This window comes from Brachycentrus maculatus, unplaced genomic scaffold, assembly GCF_059751285.1.
Source record: "Brachycentrus maculatus isolate JH-2025_06_01 unplaced genomic scaffold, ASM5975128v1 h1tg000034l, whole genome shotgun sequence".
Lineage (NCBI taxonomy): Eukaryota > Metazoa > Arthropoda > Insecta > Trichoptera > Brachycentridae > Brachycentrus > Brachycentrus maculatus.
In genome coordinates, this window is record NW_028280788.1 from 458787 (window position 1) to 479990 (window position 21204).

The 21204-nt window shown below is 33.7% G+C and overlaps 2 protein-coding genes and 1 long non-coding RNA gene across 3 annotated transcripts; 1 reads left to right on the forward strand and 2 right to left on the reverse strand.

Moving 5' to 3' along the window:
• The first annotated feature begins 3987 nt into the window (after positions 1-3987).
• Positions 3988-8384, forward strand: LOC148312732 (lipid droplet-associated hydrolase-like). Its single transcript, XM_088274460.1, has 2 exons — positions 3988-4235; positions 6544-8384. The coding sequence occupies exons 1-2, from the start codon at positions 4040-4042 to the stop codon at positions 7251-7253; spliced, it is 906 nt and encodes a 301-aa protein (XP_088130586.1). The 5' UTR covers positions 3988-4039; the 3' UTR covers positions 7254-8384.
• LOC148312733 (uncharacterized) lies at positions 8384-8730 on the reverse strand. Its single transcript, XR_015838910.1, has 2 exons — positions 8592-8730; positions 8384-8429 (listed from the first exon to the last, which is right to left on the reverse strand). It is a non-coding gene; the product is annotated as an uncharacterized LOC148312733 (long non-coding RNA).
• A 2433-nt stretch (positions 8731-11163) lies between these two features.
• On the reverse strand, positions 11164-19858 carry S (EGF receptor activation regulator Star). Its single transcript, XM_088274450.1, has 6 exons — positions 19516-19858; positions 17103-17271; positions 15912-16138; positions 14736-14942; positions 13650-13868; positions 11164-12616 (listed from the first exon to the last, which is right to left on the reverse strand). Exons 1-6 carry the CDS (start codon positions 19591-19593, stop codon positions 12473-12475), a joined length of 1044 nt encoding a protein of 347 aa, XP_088130576.1. The 5' UTR covers positions 19594-19858; the 3' UTR covers positions 11164-12472.
• Positions 19859-21204: the final 1346 nt, after the last annotated feature.

The window sequence follows — 21204 nt, forward strand, 5'->3', positions numbered from 1 at the left end:
CATCCTAAGGATCTGTTTGTGCCTCCGCTTGTCGCCCTTGGGATGTTGACTCCCAGCTGTCTTTCCACCTTTTTGGAGGTCTGCCTGGGAGTCTGCGTCCTTCAGGGTTTCCTTGAAGGGCGATACGTGAGTTTAGTGCCTGGCGATATTACTGGGAGAAAAAAATGTAATTTGAACACTGTAGCTGAGTCGTTTATTTATTAACCTTTTAGAATTAACGGATGTGGTTGTAGAATAACCCTTAATAAATTGTTGAAGCAATAATCGAAATTATATCTTTTAAGATTATTATATGGTATAACATTTAAAATAGGTGCTGATTTTTTTTTTAAACCATTCCTATGTATTTTTCCACTAATATGCATTCCATTTACTTCTTACGCAAATAATATGCACATGACTCTTCACCTTTTAGTAATCTCAACCGATTTAAATATATTATTTTCTGTCTAACATAATGTGAACAACAATAAAACAGGATAAGTGAATGTTGAACTTTGATAAATACCATTTTCTGCAGCGTCAATTGATACTTTAAGAATTTTGATGTGATCTTTTATTAATTATATACATGTTACTTTGTTAAATGGAATATGAAATTGTTTTAGGTCGTTAAAACAATACAGATATTAATATAACAGATTGTTTTATTCTGCTCCCTATCCTGAATCCATTATCCTCATTTTTATAAGTCTCTCTTAATTTAATAAAATATTTCATAAAACCTCGAATATTTAATATAAAAAAAATCACTTGATATTTTTTATTACCGAGCATGATTCTTGGAATTCGTAATATAAATGCAAAACAATAAAAAAAAAAACAAGAATATTCATTGATAATTGAAATGTCACAGTAAAAAAAATGTTTTTTCCGCTTCCATAATGTAGTGGTTAGCGTATTTGGCTACTGTACTTTTTTTTAAATGGGAATTGCATTTTTTATTTACCTTGCTTATTGTGTACAAGGTTTATAGATCATTAAGTGGATTTTTGTTTCTTCTAACTAATTCAATATGTTTTTATTTGAATCTGTGTTGGGAACAGGAGGGGTAATCTAGTATGGGCTAATCAGGAACTTCTCAGCATTTGCTCATTGCTGGGAGGAAACCACGTTGCACTCCTCAGGAGAAGGCGGACTGTTGACTGTCATCAGCAGACCTTCCGTTCCACTAGAAGAGATTTCGCCATTTTATGTCCTAGCTTGGTTTAAGTTACCAATGTCTCACTATTTTTATCATTTATAATACCATGGCTACTGTACTGGGGGTCCAGGGTTCGATTCCCAAGGGGGTCAGAATAAATATAAGGGATTTTTTTGCTCTTAATATGTATTTAATATTACCCAGGACTGGTACCTGAAGCGTAGGTCTGATCACCTTTCTTTCATGTATTTAACGATCAAATAATACTGCTTAGATACGATGCAGTACCCTTTGCACCATTGGGTACAAATAAGGATCAGAAGAAGTATTGTATAAAACATTTATTTTTTTAATAATAGGGTTTTAGTGAGAACTGCTTAATAATAATCTTGGATGATTTATATAGCGCCATTTTCGTAAAAAACTACTTAAATAAATTATAACAGTGATGTCACTCCATCTTATGTACAGCCAATACTTTATAGTATAAATTAGGGGTTCCCAATCTTTTTGAGCCCGCGGGGCACTTACAGGCTTAGTATTTTGTCACGGTGCCCTCCATTAGTAAGCTATTTGGAATAGATATAGTGATATATAGGGTCGTTCAATAAAGACTTTCAAACTTTCACAGTTAATAGCGACCATATTGTTGATGCTACATTTCTGACGCACATTTTGTTTTATAAAAATTTAGAGATAGAAAGCACTTAATGAAAGATCCTGTATATATTATAGTCGAAAGAAATAGGTACCTACAATAATAGTACATATTTGGGTAGATAGGCACAAAAATTAAAACATCCACAATGTGAAATTGAGTTTTATTATATTTATAAGAATTAAGAATTGAAACAGAGAACAACAGAAAATAAAATATTTGTGGTTTCGGATAATGATAGAGGATCGACTCACGGCGCCCCTCTTTACTTTCTAGGGCGCCGCGGCGCACTCTTTGGGAACCCCTGGTATAGATCAAGAGTGCGAGTGAGAACTCAATCAACCTACGCTTTTACATGATTTATGAGTGAATTTGTCAATTTAAGACAGTATTTTTCAAAGTGGGTGAGATAACGCCCCCTTGTTCTAGAAGACTTTTACAGAGCATAAGAATCCCAAAGAGACAGATAGAAGTGCTAAGAAGTAAGATATATATTTTTATTCCTTCCATTGTTCTCTGATGGGACATTCTGGCTATTTTATTTTCCCCTTTGATGAGAAATTTTGTTAGGGGGCGCGCCAGAATAAAAAAGTTTGGGAACCTGTGATTTAAGAGAACAGACTTTAACCTATACAAATTATCAACAGGAACCAATACTTATCAACACCTTTCAGATGAACCTTATTAAAAAATATATACATATATATTTTTTTTATAAAAGAAATAATTGTGTTTTTATTATATACACAAATATTTCAATTTCATACTATTTCTGTGAGCCTTAGCGGCTCATTACTAGAAATAGGTATCAAATTGTGGTAGAGTGGGTTCGAACCGAGAAACTCTGACTTAAGAGTCCGCAACACTAACCACGGGACCACAACCCGACACTCCAGAGTTAAGTGTACTCAGGCCTGCTTCTTACGATTGCGGGAGGCATGTGCAAAGGCACAAACTGCAGAGGACGTCCCCGCTTAACCTACATGAACTGTGCTAGTCTGGAAGTTGGAAGTTGGCCATCCACAATGACGAGGAGCTCAACAAGCTGCTCTCCAGCGTGACCATCGTTCAGGGAGGCGTCCTGCCTAACATCTTGGCCATTCTCAAGCCCATGAGGATCGAGAGCAAGGCGTTACAATTTGTCGTCTTATTTTTACCCGCTCCAGACTCAACCCGAGACCGATTGACGACATTTTATTATATTTATTTTTTGTGTATTGTTATCATCATCATTCTATAATTATTATTATTACTATCCACGTCTTTACTTTATAAGCAATGAATTTATGAATTTACCCAAGCTCGTAACACATAGGAACACTGCTGACCTTATTTTCCTGTATACATTTTTTAATAATTATGTAGATTGCCCAGAGCTTTTATCACTCATCAATTTTAGAGTCTCGGGAGCACAGACCAGAAACAAAAATTTATTTAAAATCCCTAAAATGCACACCAAGTCCTACCAAAATTATTTTTTAAATCGAACCTGCGATATGTGCAATGTAATTCTTAATGAAATAGACATCAATAATGTTTCTTTTAATACGTTTAAGAGAAATATTGTTGATGTCTATTTGACTAGTTGATAAAGAAAATTTCTATTATTTGATAAAAACATGTAATGTAAGTTTATTACATATTATAGATATACTTTTATGTACATGACAGTTTATTTTTATTTTTAGATTACTTAAGTGAAAACCTGTAATTGGAATTTTTATTTTTTTATTTTATTATATTATGTTAATTTTTTTAATATTCTGTTGGTTTTCCAATAAATAAATAAAATAAAATAAGCGCCCTTGAGGTAGTATTTTATGAAATGACGCTATACAAATTATCCTAATTATTATTATTATTATTATGGACCAAATTCTCCAACATGCATTGTAGCAGGTACGCCGAGTTGAAGAGACTGACTATGAAAGAAGGAATCCAATTATCATAAAGATTGTAATCCTCAAAGAAGAAGCGTATTTATTATTGGAAAGTAATTTATGTGGATCCAAGAGTTGCACTAATAAAATCACAATAAAAACATCTTTTCTGCGGCTGAAACATATCTGGTTTGAAAGAGTTCATTGTCACATAAAAAAACATAAATAAAACTGGAAAGTATAGCATGATACAGCATATTATTATTATGATAAGGAAATAAATATGAAAATATTTATTCATTTGTGTTCAATAATACATCTCATGCAGAGTTATTTAGAAGTGTTTTGAATTGCAAAATGGAGTGTACTTTTAAAATAGTTGAACTGAATGGGGTTCTGACACGAATTGCCTGTTGGGAGCTTCCTAAAACAGGTTCTAATTTATGGGAAGAGATAATTATCATTCTACCTGGTGTAGGAGGCGTTATTCAATTCTATAAATTGTATGCAGAACATCTTCACAAGTCTACTAATCTTCCCGTATGGGTTATAGGTAAGTTTTTGACATATAATGGCGTTGCATATAAAAAATATGTATATTGCTTTTGCCAATGTCAAGTTAATTAATTAATATTACTTAATTATAAAATATGATAGACGTATTATTAAACTTTAAATTAAATCCGTTAAATTAAAAAAAAAATAACCTAAAGTTTGTAGATAATTGGGTTCCTGCTCGCCAGGATGAGATGGATATCTGTAGGGAGGGGAATAAGCGGGGCCAGAGTTGGTTGAAAAAAAAAATTGTTGCAGCCTGTATAAACAATGTATCCTATATTTCAGTATATATTCCCCCTAACATCCCATTTGATCTGTCTGGCTGGAATAATATAGTAAAATTGTTGCCCAAATCATTTTTCATACTAGGTGATTTTAACGTACATTCTCTCAGCTGGGGGAGTGCTTATACAGACCACTCAGGTAGGAACATCTTAAGTTTCGTTGATGATAACGATATATGTATCCTTATAGGTAAGTGTAATTATATAAATATGTTTCCGTCTTTTTGCTTTATATTCATATTCATTCCGCAAATATAGTAATTTAAAGCCGGTCATCACTCATCATTGACGGGGTTACGAAGAATCGCGAATAGGGAAACTAAATGTTGAAACTAAACATTCTCAGCCGAGTCAGTCGTGATTACTTACGTGATTAATTTGTTTCAAATGTTTTTGCGATTTATTTAAATATATAGTAGGTACTTAATTATAATGACAATATAATATGTATTATTGTTATGGCACGTCTTCTTTTATTATCAATTCGGGAATCAAATTTACATTTGTTTGACATCGTAGACAGTCGACTCTAAATCAGGCATCGCAGGTTCGATTCCCGCCAATTGCAAAATAAATTCATGAAAGTTTTTTTCAATTGGTCTGGGTGTTTGTGTAGTGTTTTTCACATTAACCTTCCCAATCCTAAGTATCCTACCTGCCTTTAAAGGCTTTAGGGGTCGCCGGGGATTCTTTTCATGTTTTCATTAAGAAAGTAAAGGGCTTGTTTACTTTTTTAATGAAAACGTGGAAATAATGCCCGGCGCAACAAACATGTAACTAATAAAGGAAGAAGTCTAAATTATTACTTAGTCCTCAATCTCATCCTGTAGATAGTAAAGGCGGAGGGGGGAGGGGGGGTGTCAGTGCAGTTTCTCTCTATCACTATCCCATCAACACTATAGTTTTTATCTAAATAAAACATCAGAATGAAAATCATTTAAAAAAATCGTGTAAGTTCGAATTCTTGTAAGTCGAAATCGCATAAGTAGAGGACTTACATACTGTATTTAATTCACAAAATGCATGGAGTTTGGAAAAACGGTAAAAGCTTGATTCTGAATTTAACAAACTAAAATCCAAAAAATGTTTTAACTATAAATTCACCCATTTTTCATATTGATGATCAGCAATGTTTTCAAAGTAATATGGATTTTGTTGTCAAGAAAAGCAATTAATTTAATGGGAAAAAAACCTTAAAAATATGTCAATTTGACAAAAAAATTCATAATTTAATTTTAAATTTTAAATGTTTTTTTTTGTAAATTTTGTATTTTTCCGAATTACCAAAAGTTATGTAAAAAGAATCTTTGATGGGGCCAGAATTAAAAAATACAACATTCTTATCATACGTTGTTTGAATTAATGAGTTTTTACTATATCTAGGTATTAAAGATGATCAAATCTTCTTACCTAAAAAAAATCCTTTAACCGATCTCATTAATTCGTCTCCTTTCCTTCTCCTTCCTGCTAAATCTATTTTTTATACCAAACCCTTTGTTTTATCTCTTAATGTTTTTAATAGTTATTATAACATAAATGTGGAATTGTTTAATTAAATTTATTTTTATTAATGTAACTATTTTTATAATTTATATTTGAAGCACTAACTTTGTGATTTTCCATTTTATAATTAAAATGTAACTTTGTTTTAAAATCACTATAAATATTTTATTATAACTTAATTATAATGTCTACCGGTTTCGAAGCTAACTGCTTCTTTATCAAGACTGATTAATACTAAAAAAAAAAAAAAAATTGTATTAATCAGTTAATAAAGAAGCGGTTAGCTTCGAAACCAGTAGACATTATAATTACGTTATGATAAAATATTTATAATAATTTTAAAACAAAGTTACATTTTAATTATTTAATTATGTAACTATTTTTATTAATGTAATGTAATGTTTATTATTGTTAATGTAACTATTGTTTATTACATACTTTTTTAAATGTAAAGCTGTACAATTCCCGAACAAGTAAAATAAAACAAAATAGTGAAAACATTTGCTTTAATTTCAGGACACGGTGGAATAGAAGAAATTGATGGAGTAGACATCGGCCCTCTCAGAGGAAGGGAAGATTACTTCAATTTAAGCGGAGTACTAACTCAGAAGATCGAGTTATTCACGAATATGACGGGTCCTTATAGCAGGATACATCTAGTGGGACACTCACTCGGGGGCTGGATGGCGATGGAACTCCTCAAGCAACCGCACCTCAATAGGAACATAGTCTCCGTTACGCTGCTTTATCCCGCTATAGCAAACATGGCCCAAACCGCAAACGGGACGCTGTATTACAACTACGTGAGACACGTGTCTTGGTTAATATTTGCATTTATCATGATATTCAACTTGATTCCGTTCACTTTGAGAAAGCTTCTGATATCGGGAATATTTCAACTGTTTAAATTTTCTCCTCACAATGTCGAAGCGACGCTCCAGGTATCAAAACCATCCGCTTTTGAAAAATTCTCGCATCTCTTTCGAGACACGCTCAAAACTATAAATGAGTCCGATGTTGAGAACTTGAGGGCAAACGTTGGGAAGGTGAACATTTTGTATGAAGAATTTGACCGTTGGGTGCCGGGAAAGGTGTTCAGAGAGTTGCAAGAAATAATTCCAGAACTTAAAGCCGAGATGGTTCCGTACGGACACTACATGTTACGGTCATCAGTTGAGGTATCAGAATTAACAGCGAAGCTTATCACTGGGAAAATAAAATCATAAAATCTTTAAAAAAATCTAAATTTCCAATAAACACTCACCAACTTACCATCATGCCACTTCTCGACAGGGGTATGCAGAAAGGATAGAATTCCACACTACTCTGTCCTTGCAAACATTCTTCGCCCCTCCACATTCACGATTATTCCATGTCCACTTTCAAGTATTTGAAGTGCTTGATCATGCAAGTTTTCCTACTTCTAAATATCTATCATACATCGTTTTGCCGCATTTTCTTCTGAGGGATCGCATTTCGACTGCATTCAGTCTACTTTCATCCTTTTTTTGCCAAATCTATGCAATAAGGCGGGGACCGACCAGAGTCATTTCGTTGTAACGTAACAGGTTACGATGCGAGCATTCGTATAGTATTCGTATGGTACAGCGTTCCGAATGCTCCATCGGATGTCAGATGCTCGCCGCGAATGTTACGTTACGACGAAATGCGAAAGTTAGTCCCCACCCTTAAGGTCGATACGAGAATTCCATTGTTAAATACTAATAAAGTTACATTTGGTTTTTGTAAAAATGTAAAAAAAATATACTAATGCCGTAATAAATGTGTTTAGGCATTGATATAAGAAAAAAGATCAAGTGTTTTACTAACATATTTTGAACAGGGAAAACATTACACTCTGGGAAGAAAAAAAAAGCGTTTGTATTTTAATTTTTCATTTATTAATTCATAATTTAACTGCTTGCAACCTAATCAAGCAAATAATAATTTTAGGAACAGTCGATACAAGTGTATAATAATTATTAAATTTGTTTTTGGATTCTAAGGACTCCCTATTGTGTTTTCATAAATGTCATGATCGTATATTCATAAGAAAATTTAGTTACGCATTAAATACTATTGTTTATTTTATGAAATATTCTAGTTGTCACACACTAAGCTCCTGTGTTGCAGAGTCCATATTTCGCAAGTAATACCCGTATGTATAATGTAATTGAACATCATAATTATTAAAATGAGCATTTGAATTCTTAATTTTACTTTTTGTTTTCCTGGTGAATTTAAAAAAAAGGTTTCATTAATTGAAAAGTTATTTCGTGATAAAATCTATCCATTTTATATTCAGCTTATATTTTGTAAATACCACCACATATAAAATAAAATAAAATGCAATGTGACCCGTTTTTTTATTTATTCAATATCATTAAACATTTCGCTCACTCCTTTCAAGAACGTCATAAATCAAAAAACGTGATTTTTCAGGAGAATGTTTTTAAAGTTTAAAAATATAATACAATTTATCAAAAATAAATATCAAGCCACTTATTAAATAACTTTTAACTGTGCAACAAATCTTTTTAGATTAAACCTAGAGGTTTTTTCGCCATTTGAAAAATAACTAATATATATTTTTTAAATTAAACAATACCTTTTCTTCAAAATGCAAAAACAACACTTTCTGTCCTGTGGCGAGTAAATATTAAGCTAAAAATATGTCTTTTCCTGGGATATAGTACATTTTCTGGGCATTCCGAAAACATGCACAACTGAAAGTTGACGATTTTTTATTTATGACATTCTTGAAAGGAGTGAGCGATTTGTGGAATTGAAAAACTTACATTTAAGCTAAAACATTCGATTTATTCATATGAAGTGGTGTTTACAAAGCATAAGTTAAATATAATATGTATCTGCTATGACTATGAACAATGTCAGTTTACATTTGTATATTGCAAAATTAAGGAAAAATATGTTTATTCAAATATATATTTTTTACACATACATTGTTTGTATTTTTTTTAGACATAATATTCTCATTAAATTAACCCAAACACAATTTATTTACTAATGTTTTGTGACAGCTGTTTCGTCAGATATTTCTTCAGAATACATCAGATTTATTTATATATATATATATATGTATGTCAGAATGTTTTTTTTCCAACGCAGATTGACAATATCGTTACAGGGTCAAACGACTGTCACGAAAATCTGTTCTCATAAATTATGTTTTGAGTTATTTTAACAATAGTAGATAATGAAATTCTGCAAAGTAATTGTCAATATGATAAATAAATATTGACTCACATACACAATTAGGTAATAAACGAGCTTATTGATGTATTATCCAGGCAAAGATTCAAAAATTTTCAGGCACTTTGATCACATATTGTTAATATTTTTTCATTCAATATTTTTTTAAATTACATAAAAAAAGGATATTTGTCAAAAATAATTGCGACATTCAAATTTATTATTTAAATACAAAACAGACGTTTTATGTATGTACGTCAATTATATATATATTTTTTTATTAAACAGAGGTAATAGAAAAAATGCCTGTTTTTTTTAAATATAGCATTTAATTTTGTCTACCTCCATAGTGTAGTGGTTACTGCGTTTGGCTACAATGCTGGAGGTCCCTGGTTCGATTCCCAAAGAATTACCACAACGTGATTCCTATTTTCAATCACAAGCCGCTTAGGTTTAGTTTAAAATAATATTGGATTGAAATATTTGTACATATAAGAATACAAATACATACATCTATTTTTTTTAAATATGATTTTGTATTTTTTTCCTGCATATACAATTCATTATTTTACAGCAATACATATTTTATCCATAATCTTGAAAATGCGTACCAAATTTATACAATTATATTCTTCGGTATATTAAATAAGGCACATAATAATATTTCATCTACATATATAATATGCATGTATAACATAAGAAATTTCAGTTCAAATTATTTAAAAATAATTATTTGATCAGATTTATTAATTAAAATTAAATATAATAATAATAATAATAATCATTATGAAATATTGAGATTTATAAATAAATAATAATAATGATAATAATATGATTACCACAAAAGATATTGGCGACAAATTAGAAATTAAATTGATTATATTTTATTTATTTTTAACACGTTACATTTTTAACGATTTGGAATGTTTAGATATAGAAAAAAATTATATAAAAATTAATAATTAAAAGTTAAATTCAAATAACATACTTTATTTCATTGAATTGAATGAAAATGGACATTAAATAACAAAAAAAATATGTAAATAATTTTGATAAAATTAAACTCTTAGTGTAGTTATTAGCGCTTTTGTTTATTGTACCCGGATGAATTTTTTAAGGAAAATTTTGATTTTCACTTGAAACACAGGACTAAATCACTCCTTCATGTAATTGACAATCAAGTCAACACTGTATAGATTTGATGCGGTGCCCTATCCACTCTTGGGTATGAAAAATGTTACTACTGTCTATATGTATTAAAAAATTATATATGAGCGCTTATTGCTCGTAGAATTAATGTAATGGTGAGAAGGCCTGGTTATGAGTATAATAATTATGTGTAGACAATATAATTATTAAAAAAATGAAGCAATTTGTCTTAATAATAACTTAATTGAGCTAAAATTACAATCTTATAAATAATACACAGGGTATGTTCACTAAACATATACAAAACATAATTGAGATTTTAAAATGCACATAATTAGGGACAATTATCAGTCGAGATTTCGTAAACGCCGTAAATAAACTAGTCTTTCTGAAACATTTATTGCTCGATGACTCTTAACCTTACATAATAAATTAATACTTAACAAAAAGGGATTCATTTTAAATTAACAATATCACTAACTGTTTGCAGAGAGCGTTCATTTTAAACAATGCGAAAAATTATATTTATAAATAATGACGGAGTACAGCAGACTCTCGGTTTTCCTGGATGAATGGAGAATAAATTTTCCAGTTAACCCGAGGATATTGCAAATTGTCAAAAAAAAATTAAAATATTGTTTTATTCTGCCTGAAAAACAAACTGTATCACAAAATGATTATAAAAATGTAAAATAGCAGTTTTTTTCTTTTAAATGACATGACAATAATTGTTCATGCACTGGATCACGCGTTTGACCACAAAGCCATGGAATATTTTTGTTTTTTATTATTTTTATTAGATTTTTATTTTTGAAAAACAAAGAAAAAGAAAAAGTTGAAAAAAACTCTGAAAAAGTTCACATCCCGTTTGATTCAATCCTGTAAATCGACAGCCTGCTATAGATTTAAAACAATTTGATTGAAAAGTAACATTAAGTTGAAAAAAAATTCAAAAGTTTGATAGAAAAATTAAATTTTTTGGATTATATTACAAAGAGAGTGTTATAATATTTTTATCTTTAAATTTATAATAACCAATTTCATACTTATAGGTCACAAATTAATATAAACAAATATGTCTTTTCTCTCTGCTTATTTAAGCTATCACACTCTGCATTGAGCTCAAAACAATGCACACCATATGTAACCAAAGGGTGCGTGATTTTTTTACTCTGTTGTGGATAGCTGAATATATATATATATATATATATATATATATATATATATATATATATATATATATATATATATATATATATATAAACATATGTATATAGTAAAAGCTCATTCATTTGAAATTGATAGGAGCGAGACTTCAAAGAAATTTAAATTTTGTATTATCTTGTGCATGAATTTTGTGTTGATGCTTTTTCTTTTAACTTTGATTATACTTTTTATATTTTCAACAATATATATCAAGCTGCGATATCAAATAAGGATTATTTGTATAACCATATAAAAATCTATTTAATTTCCATATAGAGCAGGACCTCTATAATCCGAACACCCGCTAATCCAAACATCTCTGTAATCCGAACGCCCACTCATCCCTCCCGCGCTTCTTACAACACGGCTGATTAAGTGGATATTCCTGTGCCAGAGAAGATACTTTTACGTCAATTGCGAGACAAAGCTTTTTACTTGTTTGTACTTACGTAATTGATTGTAATTACGTAAGCACAAACATTGTTTGGTCTAATTGATTTTGAAAATTACAAAAAAAAAATGTGTAAAAAAAGGTGCTGGAACGCCGTTTAACCGCGTTACATGGAAAAAAGCCATGGTTATATTTATTTATTGTAACTGCAGACAGTTGGTAGAATTCCATATTGAATTGTTGGGTAATATATCCAAAATAAAACAAGGTTTGTTGCACACATGTTTGAGTGTTTGATAATGTCCTAAGACGAAACGAAAAATGAAAGGAAAAGACGAAACGTGTCACGATTTAACATATACATAAATAAATGTAGAATTCAATCCAACAAACCTTGTTTTATTTTGGATATATTACCCAACAATGGTTATATTTATCGAGTAATGAGATTCTGAGTGATTATTTCTAGTATGATCGGATATATGGCTAAATCTTGAGAGTTGGGATGTTGTGCATGGCGTATATAACGCTAGTGGGAGTCTTGGTAGCCATGTTGTAGCCCTTGGCCTTCATGAGAGCATCCAATTCGGGAGTTTGCTTGTTTACTATCTCCACAACCGAGATGTGGACCTGAAATCAAACAAAAAATAACTTTAACATCACATTTAATACTTGGCGCCAGTTTGAAAGACAATTCCTCTGCACAATCAATCTCTTAACCTTTTGAGGACAGAATAAAAAATATTTTACTTAACACATTTTTATTTCTAGAAATTATTTACAAATAAGTGTATACAGCAACTGAAAATTGACTTAAAATTGTGCACACAGATTGATACAATATTTATCCCTCAACAAAATTAAAAATACACGTTGTGTGCCTGGTAGTTAGCAACAAAGACCATGTTTTATAAAGTATAAATAAAAGCATTTATTCTTGAAAATATGAGGTCACATATTACACTACTTATTTTTAATATTATTATGACTATAACTCACTTGTCATTTTGTTTATTTCATTCAATAACCTTACGAAGTTGATAAACTAAGATACAGATAACCTATAAATATCCCGACATGTGCACATCGCCACAATAAATAGTCTGAAATAAACTCCAAGACAATGATACCAACATGAAATCTATACAAGCACTATTTCTGTTACATAGGCACACATATTGCACTATGGTTTTAACTAGAAACCTATGGAGAATGATATATTCAACCCTTATCCACACCCCAATGGTGCATAGGGCACTCCATATAAACGCAGTGTTATCTTGATCGTTAACACATGAAGGAAAGGTGATCAGTCCTCCGCTTCAGGTACCAGTCCACAGTGAAATTGAATAAATATTAGAGTGAAAACATCACATATATTTCTTTGACCCCCCCTGGGAATCGAACCCAGGACCTCCGGAATGGTAGCCAAGCGTCCTGACCATTACACTATGGGGGCGGACATAAAAATGAAAATGAAAACGTTAAAAATGAAAAAACACAGCAAACACCTACTACTTACTACCTACCTCTACTGCCTACCCTAGTAAGTAGTAGCAGTAGCAGCTTACCTTACAACCTGCCCTAATCAATTCTCTGTGCATGCCACTAGTATTCAGTATAAGCTACAGTATCCGCCTGTAAAGAGCCGAGGACTTCGTACCTGGTGGTGTGGCAGGGAGGCCATGACGGCGAGCTCGCAGCCTCCGCAGGCCAGTGACAGGAAATCCACGCGGCGCGTGCCGGCCGCCAGCAGCGTGGAGTACAGTGGGAAGCACTTGACGCGCGCGCTGAACTCCTCGCCCGCCCGGCCCAGCGCCAGCACGCGTACCTCCTGCGCTATGTATGTCTCCTGCGTTATGTAGCTTTCCTGGTACGTGATCTGCGCAACCAGAGACAATATTCAATTCAACATACATTTTGTAACCCATATGAAAATGTGAATTGAAAACGGAAAAAAGGTGAATATTCCTAAATGTTGCTTTTATTGACCATAGTTGAAATAAAATTTGTAATGTTAGCTCTGGTAAGTATCTGAAAACGAGAAAAAAAATACAGCGTAAGTAATAGCTAGCATAGCGACGTGACTGCCAATTAGGACGATCTACACGCTACGACATGCGCGTATAGGCAAAGGATGGTACGCACACACACACACTGGGAAACTTTTATGTATTTGTGATTTTATCTCCGATTTTTTTACAAATTATTTATTTCCGTTGCAGCAAATGAATAAATTTATATTATAATACTTTCGTGTAATACATAATTATACTACGGAGGAATTTTCGAGGCCCTATCTATCATATTTTATATGAATATTCTGATTTTTTAAATCGAGTTGTAGTAAATACATATCACCGGGAGGGAAAGATTAAAGAAAAAAAGTTCTTTTTCTTTTTTCTTTTCCGTCTTATTCCTCATTGCTGAGGGTTGTGACCCTTGCAGAAGCAATGACTCTTCTCCAGTTATCCCTTGACGTTGCTGCACGTAACCCTCCAACCACTGAGGTGCCTGCTGCTGCCTTAATTTGATCGGTCCATCGTGTGGGGGATCTTCCACTCCCTCTCTTTCCCTCTAGGCTACCGATCACAACTAGTCGTTCCAGGCTATCCACGTTGCCACGCGCAACGTTCCAAAGAACTGGAGAATCTGTCGGGTACAGACATTGGCCAGAGTCAAGCCATCCAAGCGTAAAAAAAAGTTACAAGAAAAAAATATTATAAGCGAGAGTAAGAGTGTAGGTCACCTCCTTGGGATGGGTGGAGGTGCTCAGGCAGGCGTGCATGGCCTGCGTGGCGGCGCTGGTGCGGCGTGCGCGCAGGCGGAAGTAGTCGCGGGCGTCGGGGGTCAGCAGCAGCCCGCGCCACCCGAGGGCCTCCTCCAGCCACTCCGTGCGGGACCCGCCGCCACCGTGCGCGCCGTACGCCCCCGCCTCCACAAACATCCCGTTGCGCTGGAACACAAAGCAAACATTCGGTCAGTTACACAAGAGGAGCTCCATGTAATCTAACCCAACCTCTTTCATCTTAAAATTAGACAAAACTCTACTTGTGAATGTGATGAGACACAAGTGTCCCTCATTTAGCGTGGTATGTCCAATTTTTTAAAAAGAAAGATTGAAATTTGAATTATTTCCAGAAAGAATAAGAAAAATATAATAAAAATTTGGATAATTTGTTTAGGGCCATTTTCGTAAAATACTACTTCTAGAGCGCTTATAAAAAAGGATAATAATAATAATAATAATAAAATGATGATTATAATAATACACAAAAAATAAATATAATAAAACGTTGTCAATTGGTCTCAGGATGTTAAGTGGGCTGTGTCTGGAGCGGGGAAAGTATGAGCAATCAAAGTATAACGCCTCCTCTTGATCCTTATGGGCTGGAGAATGGTCAAAGTGTTGGGCAGGACGCCACCCTGAACGATGGTCCCGCTGAGAAGCAGCTTGTTGCACCTTCTAATTTCCAGACTAGCACAGTTCAAACAGGACTTCGCTTTATCCAATTTAGCCGCCATTCCATGATCCAACATGATGGTTTTGTCTGAGGTTTTTGGCTTTCGCTTGCATACGAATAGGAACTGGGGTAATTGAGGTATTTAAGGTTGTAGTTCGATATTATAAAATTAAACCGTTTAAGCATATGTTGTTCGTTATTATCTACTGCATATTTTTATTGCAGTCATCCCAGAGAAGATAGGGGTTTCGGATGAATACACTATGGTCATAACGTACCCTTAAGGGATGTAAGCACTTTTAACGCCGATTGACACATGTGTTCATTCGGCACAGATTCTTAGAAATAAACAGCACACCTGGGAAAACAATTATTGGAGGAACAATGGATAGTGGTTTCACCGTACATGGTAAAGGAATAAAGCGGTATTCACGGGCAAACCAGCACCATGAGTTACTCACCTTGTAGTTGAGCAGCTGAGCCACGAGGCTCTCGGTCTGCGTGGGCTGCGCGGGGGGCGCGGGGGCGGCGGGCGCGGCGCGCGGAGGCGCGTGCGGCGGGAAGGGGGAGGCGCAGGACTTGAGCTGCCAGCCGCGGATGTACTCCACCAGCAGGGCCGCGTCCTGCGCCACGCCCGACAGCTCGTACTCGCGGGACATGTTCAGGCGGAACTGCTGCTGACGCATCGCTGTGGCGCAGAAAAGCATTCACATTTTACAATACGGAACCGATATTTACTCATAAGTGGAGACCAATTTTTTGGCCATCGGAAAAATATAATACAATTTTGACATTTTCATTGATAAATGCAAAATGGATTTACATATTTTCATTTGAAGGAAGAAGGGGTAAGAGCTGTTCCTTATGTATATTTATTTAATATTATTTCATTTTCATCAGTGGGAACGTAGACAATAGGGGGAGACTTTAATCATTGTCATATTGTTAATTATGGGTTTATTATTATTTATATTTTTAAGAATTTCTATTGTTTTAGTTGCGGTTTATGGCTTTTCGTATTACGAAAAATACTAAGTAAAACATTAATTAAAAATGAATTAATATAAATTTGATATTTTTTCACTTTAATATTCAATTGATATCCTGGACAGCAGGGTTTATTATTATTTATATATTTGTGAATTTATATTGTTTCTAAATTATTGTTGTTATATTTGTGATCATCCAAGGACACAACTCTAAAATTAAGGCTAAGTTTCACAAACGGTGTTTGAAAATTGCATTGAAACGCGTGTCACAATGGATTTTAAGAAATAGTGGTATTTACCAAGTAAAATATAAATTGTCCACCCCCGTTGTGTAATGGTCAGCCACTCAGCTACCGTACTGGAGGTCCCGGGTTTGATTCCCAGGGGGGGTCAAATAAATGTGAATGATTTTTTCATTTTAATATTTATTCAATATAACCCTGGACTGGTACCTGAAGCAGAGGGCTGATCACCTTTCCTTCTTCATGTGTTAGCGATCAAGATAACACTGCGTTTATATGATGCAGTGCCCTTTGCACCATCGGGTGTGGATGAGGATTTTTTTTAATGAAAACTTAAATTAAAAACGGATAGACTTTGCCACAAAGTGACTGCCGAATCAATTGATGAAAATAAATATTTTTTGTCAAAATTTGTTTTCACCTGTGGTGTCCATGTAAACCAAGAGGACTATCATGACGGAGAAGAAACTCAGGAGGAAAAGAGAAGCTGGTAGAAGTCTCTTGCAGGACTCCGAGGGGGTTTCAGGCGCTACGGCCACATCGGGGACTGTAGTAGTGGGTAACTCCGCCTCTGGGCCCATGGTGATAGCCTAAAATCAATAAATAATTAACAATTCATATCATAATTCAATTATATCTCATAAATTTTTCCTTCTTCTCTCTTTTCTCTCTTAGCATAAATAAGTATTCATAACATATTAACAACAGTATTCATAACACATCGCTCACTCCTTTCAACAACGTCATTTATCAAAACACTTGATTTTTCAGGAGATCGTTTAAGTTTTAAGAATATAATAAAATGTATTAAAAATAAATATCAAGCCACTTACTGAACTTTTTTGTGCAACAGATCTTTTTAGGTAAAACCTGAATGTTTTTTCTCCATTTGAAAAATATTTAGTACATTTAAAATAATAATTAAACAATACCTTTTCTTCAAAATGCAAAAAAAAACACTTTCTGCCTTGTAGCGGGTAAATATTAAGTTAAAAATATGCCGCTTCTGCTGGGATATAGTACATTTTCTGGGCATTCTGAAAACATGCACAACTGAAAATTTACAATTTTTGATATATGACGTTGAAAGGAGTGAGCGATATGTCCTACCCGTACCCGCTACTGTTTAGGTTTGACGTATTTATACGTCCCGCCTGCTTACAGGTTAATATTCAACAGTATTCATAACATATTTATAACGTATAAATAACATATACAGTGGAACCTCTCAAAACGAGCATAATTCGTTCCAGAATCTTTCTTGTTAAGCGAATATTTTTTGTTTGGACTAGCGCGGAAGTCTCAGCTCACAAGTGAATGTCGTGAAAAGGGGGCTCGCCCTTTGTCTGTAACTCGTTATGTAAAATGTCGCTCGTTAACCGGATCCACGCGGCTCGCATAACCGTATGTGTTTTTACAAGACATGCCCCATACGCGGCTGACATAAGCGTTTGTGTTTTCACTTTGCTCCAAGTTTCGAACCTCAGTTCAACTTGGAGGGATTTTTTCATGGTGTGGAACTTTGGATAAAATAATACGTCAATCCTCGGCCTTATGACATCTGTTGAAATATCTGACTAATAATTTGTAACATCACAAGGATAAATAAAACAACAGATCCCTGATTTTTCTTGCGGTCGGTAATTAGTCCGCCCCATAATCATGCCCTATATCTGTCTCACTCTCGACGCTACGCATCGCCAGTGGGTAAGAGTGACACACGATGCGTGCTTTGATTTATTTATGTTACGATCTAATTTGTTTATATTACGATATATTTCAAGAATAATGTGACACACGTGTATTATAGAGTACCAAAAAGGCACATTGAATCCCATTGAACGTTTTTGTTTAGGAAAATAAATCGTTTCATAACTAAATACATGATAAAAGTAATCATTTAAAAAACGGCGAAATACAGCCGCGCACGAGCGTCTCTTAGGAACAAAGTTAACGCGTTTAAAAGGTTAAGGGATTAGCTTTTTTTGTTGCTTGTTATGCGAATTACTCATTTAAAGAGATTCCACTGCGTGTGGAATTATTTAATTGGGTTTTATCTGCTCTGCTCCTTTTTCCGACTACATTCGTCTCATAAAATTGTTTTACCTCACTCATTCGTTCAACATGACCAAACCATCTCAACACACCTCTCATAATTTTATCGATCATGCTTATCTTCGCCTTGCATTATTTCCATATTTCACCATTCGAACTTCTATCATACATCGTTTTGCCACACATTCGTCTGAGGGATCGCATTTCGACTGAATTCAGTCTGCTTCCGTCCTTCTTTTGCCAACTCCATGCTTCGTTTCCATACATAAAGGTTGAACCAGGACTCAGTTGTGTACTGCCAGTTTAGCTTTCGCTGATAAGTTTTTATTGAATTTAGCACACCATTTACTCTGTTCCCGGCATTCACTCTCTTTACCATTATCAATATTTCCATCCTTAGAAAACATACTTCCAAAATAAACTAAATCATCTACCCCTTCCATAATTTCCCCATTTACCAATACTTCACACTCAGATCTACATTCATGTCCTTTAAAAACCATAATTTTGGATTCGCCAACATAGTAATAGGAAGGAAATTTTCCAAAATGATTTTATATTGTTAAAATGTGCAGCGTATAAGTCAGTAAAAGTTAGCTGTTATTTTTGCATGAGTAAACACAAGATTGATTATCAAGCGCCTCATACTCTTCAAAATTTGTATTTGATTTGTATCACTGGGACTCGTTGATGCTCCGCGACCAGACACAAATATTAACGATCCCTCGGACGCGTTAAGTATGCATTGTACAAATATAAATACCGAGAAAAGCATTTACCTTTTTATTTCCGGTGTCGCTACATTGTTTAAGTTTAAAGAATAGAGCGCGAAGAGCGCGGATGTTGAGTTTTTCCATGCGAAGGAAAAGGACAGCACGCTATAATAAAAAACAACAGCAGCTGTCACTCTTCAAAATACACTCGATTTCAGCCCGTAGGAGATAATTTCTTAATATTATTTCGTGTAAAACTTTAAGAAGATCGTTGAGATTTATTTATCGTTTGCTAAATTACTAAGAAAGAGCAATTAATTTTACGTTTAATTTTCTTTTCTTAGTATGCAAACAGAAAACAACACCGACAACACGAACACACGAATGCACAGATATCCGAACACGAAAGATCGTGGCTAGTGGGTTTTCTGTAGAAATGCAAATGTTGAGAGTAAAAAAAAAGTTACTTTCTCAAATGTACCATATAAAACTAAAGTATCTACCTTCTCAAAATAAAAATGAAATAAATAGCCACAAATGGTACATATATGACAAAAAACAAAATATTTTCAACAAATGTAGTAGTGTAATTATATGTAAGTATTAATGAAGATGGACGTAAAATTTCAATATTTTCGTATGATAAAAAATTAGAATAATAGTTGTTATTTTATGTAAAATTTTCAAAATACTGTTTCAACCATTTTATGTTTTCAGTTTTTTTTAATTTTGATTTGCAACTTTTATTATATTGGCATCCAGAGATTTTCAGTAAGGACCGTGGGATATGAAAAAAGGAATAGGCCAGCTCCAAAAAAGATGAGTGGATGACATTGTCTCCGCTGCAGGTGAGTGGATCGAAAAAGCTCAAACGAAAGAAGTCTGATAAAAAAAATAGAAGAGGCCTACATCTAGCAGTGGAGAGATGGCTGATAAAAAAAAGTATTTTTTTTAAATATAACATCACCTTGATAATGGCTGCTGCATCAATGCCTGTAATAAAATTGTAATGTAACAGGCCTGAACTTTAATTGATTCTTGGGGCATAATACCTTAAAAGCATACACAAATGTTGTTTTTTTTTATAGATAGAATTTGCTCCGTTTCTACTTTTACAATCACTCTGGTATGGATTTCCCGGGTACACAAGAATACAATAAAATAAGAGAGAGGATAGTTTGGCAAATGAAGAGCGTTAAAGTGGTTCTTGAAAATGGACTTAATCTCCTCATTAAAATGTATACATATATCAATCTGGGACAAACATTGGGAAGAGTCCAAACAACATCGATGAGATGACAACGCTTTAGCTGAAATCCCATTCAAACCATGGTACTGGAACTTATCTTTGTCATGTTATGTCGTCTAGGGTCTGGGCACTGCTCACTACCTGTGCATCTCTATGGAGAGAGTGCGTTACACTACCATATTGCGAATTTGGACAAGATATAGGAGATGCAAACCATACGCTCATTCAGTGTCCGCTCACAACAGAGAATGAGAGCTTTCTAAATTGCTTAAAACAGGTAGGAATCCAACTCCCCACTGAAGTATCTACCCTTGTTTCTCAACCTTATTTTGGAAGAGCGGTCAAAATTCTAAAATGATAAAACTAAACGCATTTAAACAATGAAAGTTTGTAGTGATTATTATTATTATTATGTTGTTTGTAAATCGAAATAATATTTGTCACTGGCAAAAACATCCTTTCACTGGTTGACTGCCAAATACTCAAGATGGCGAAAAGCCATTAAA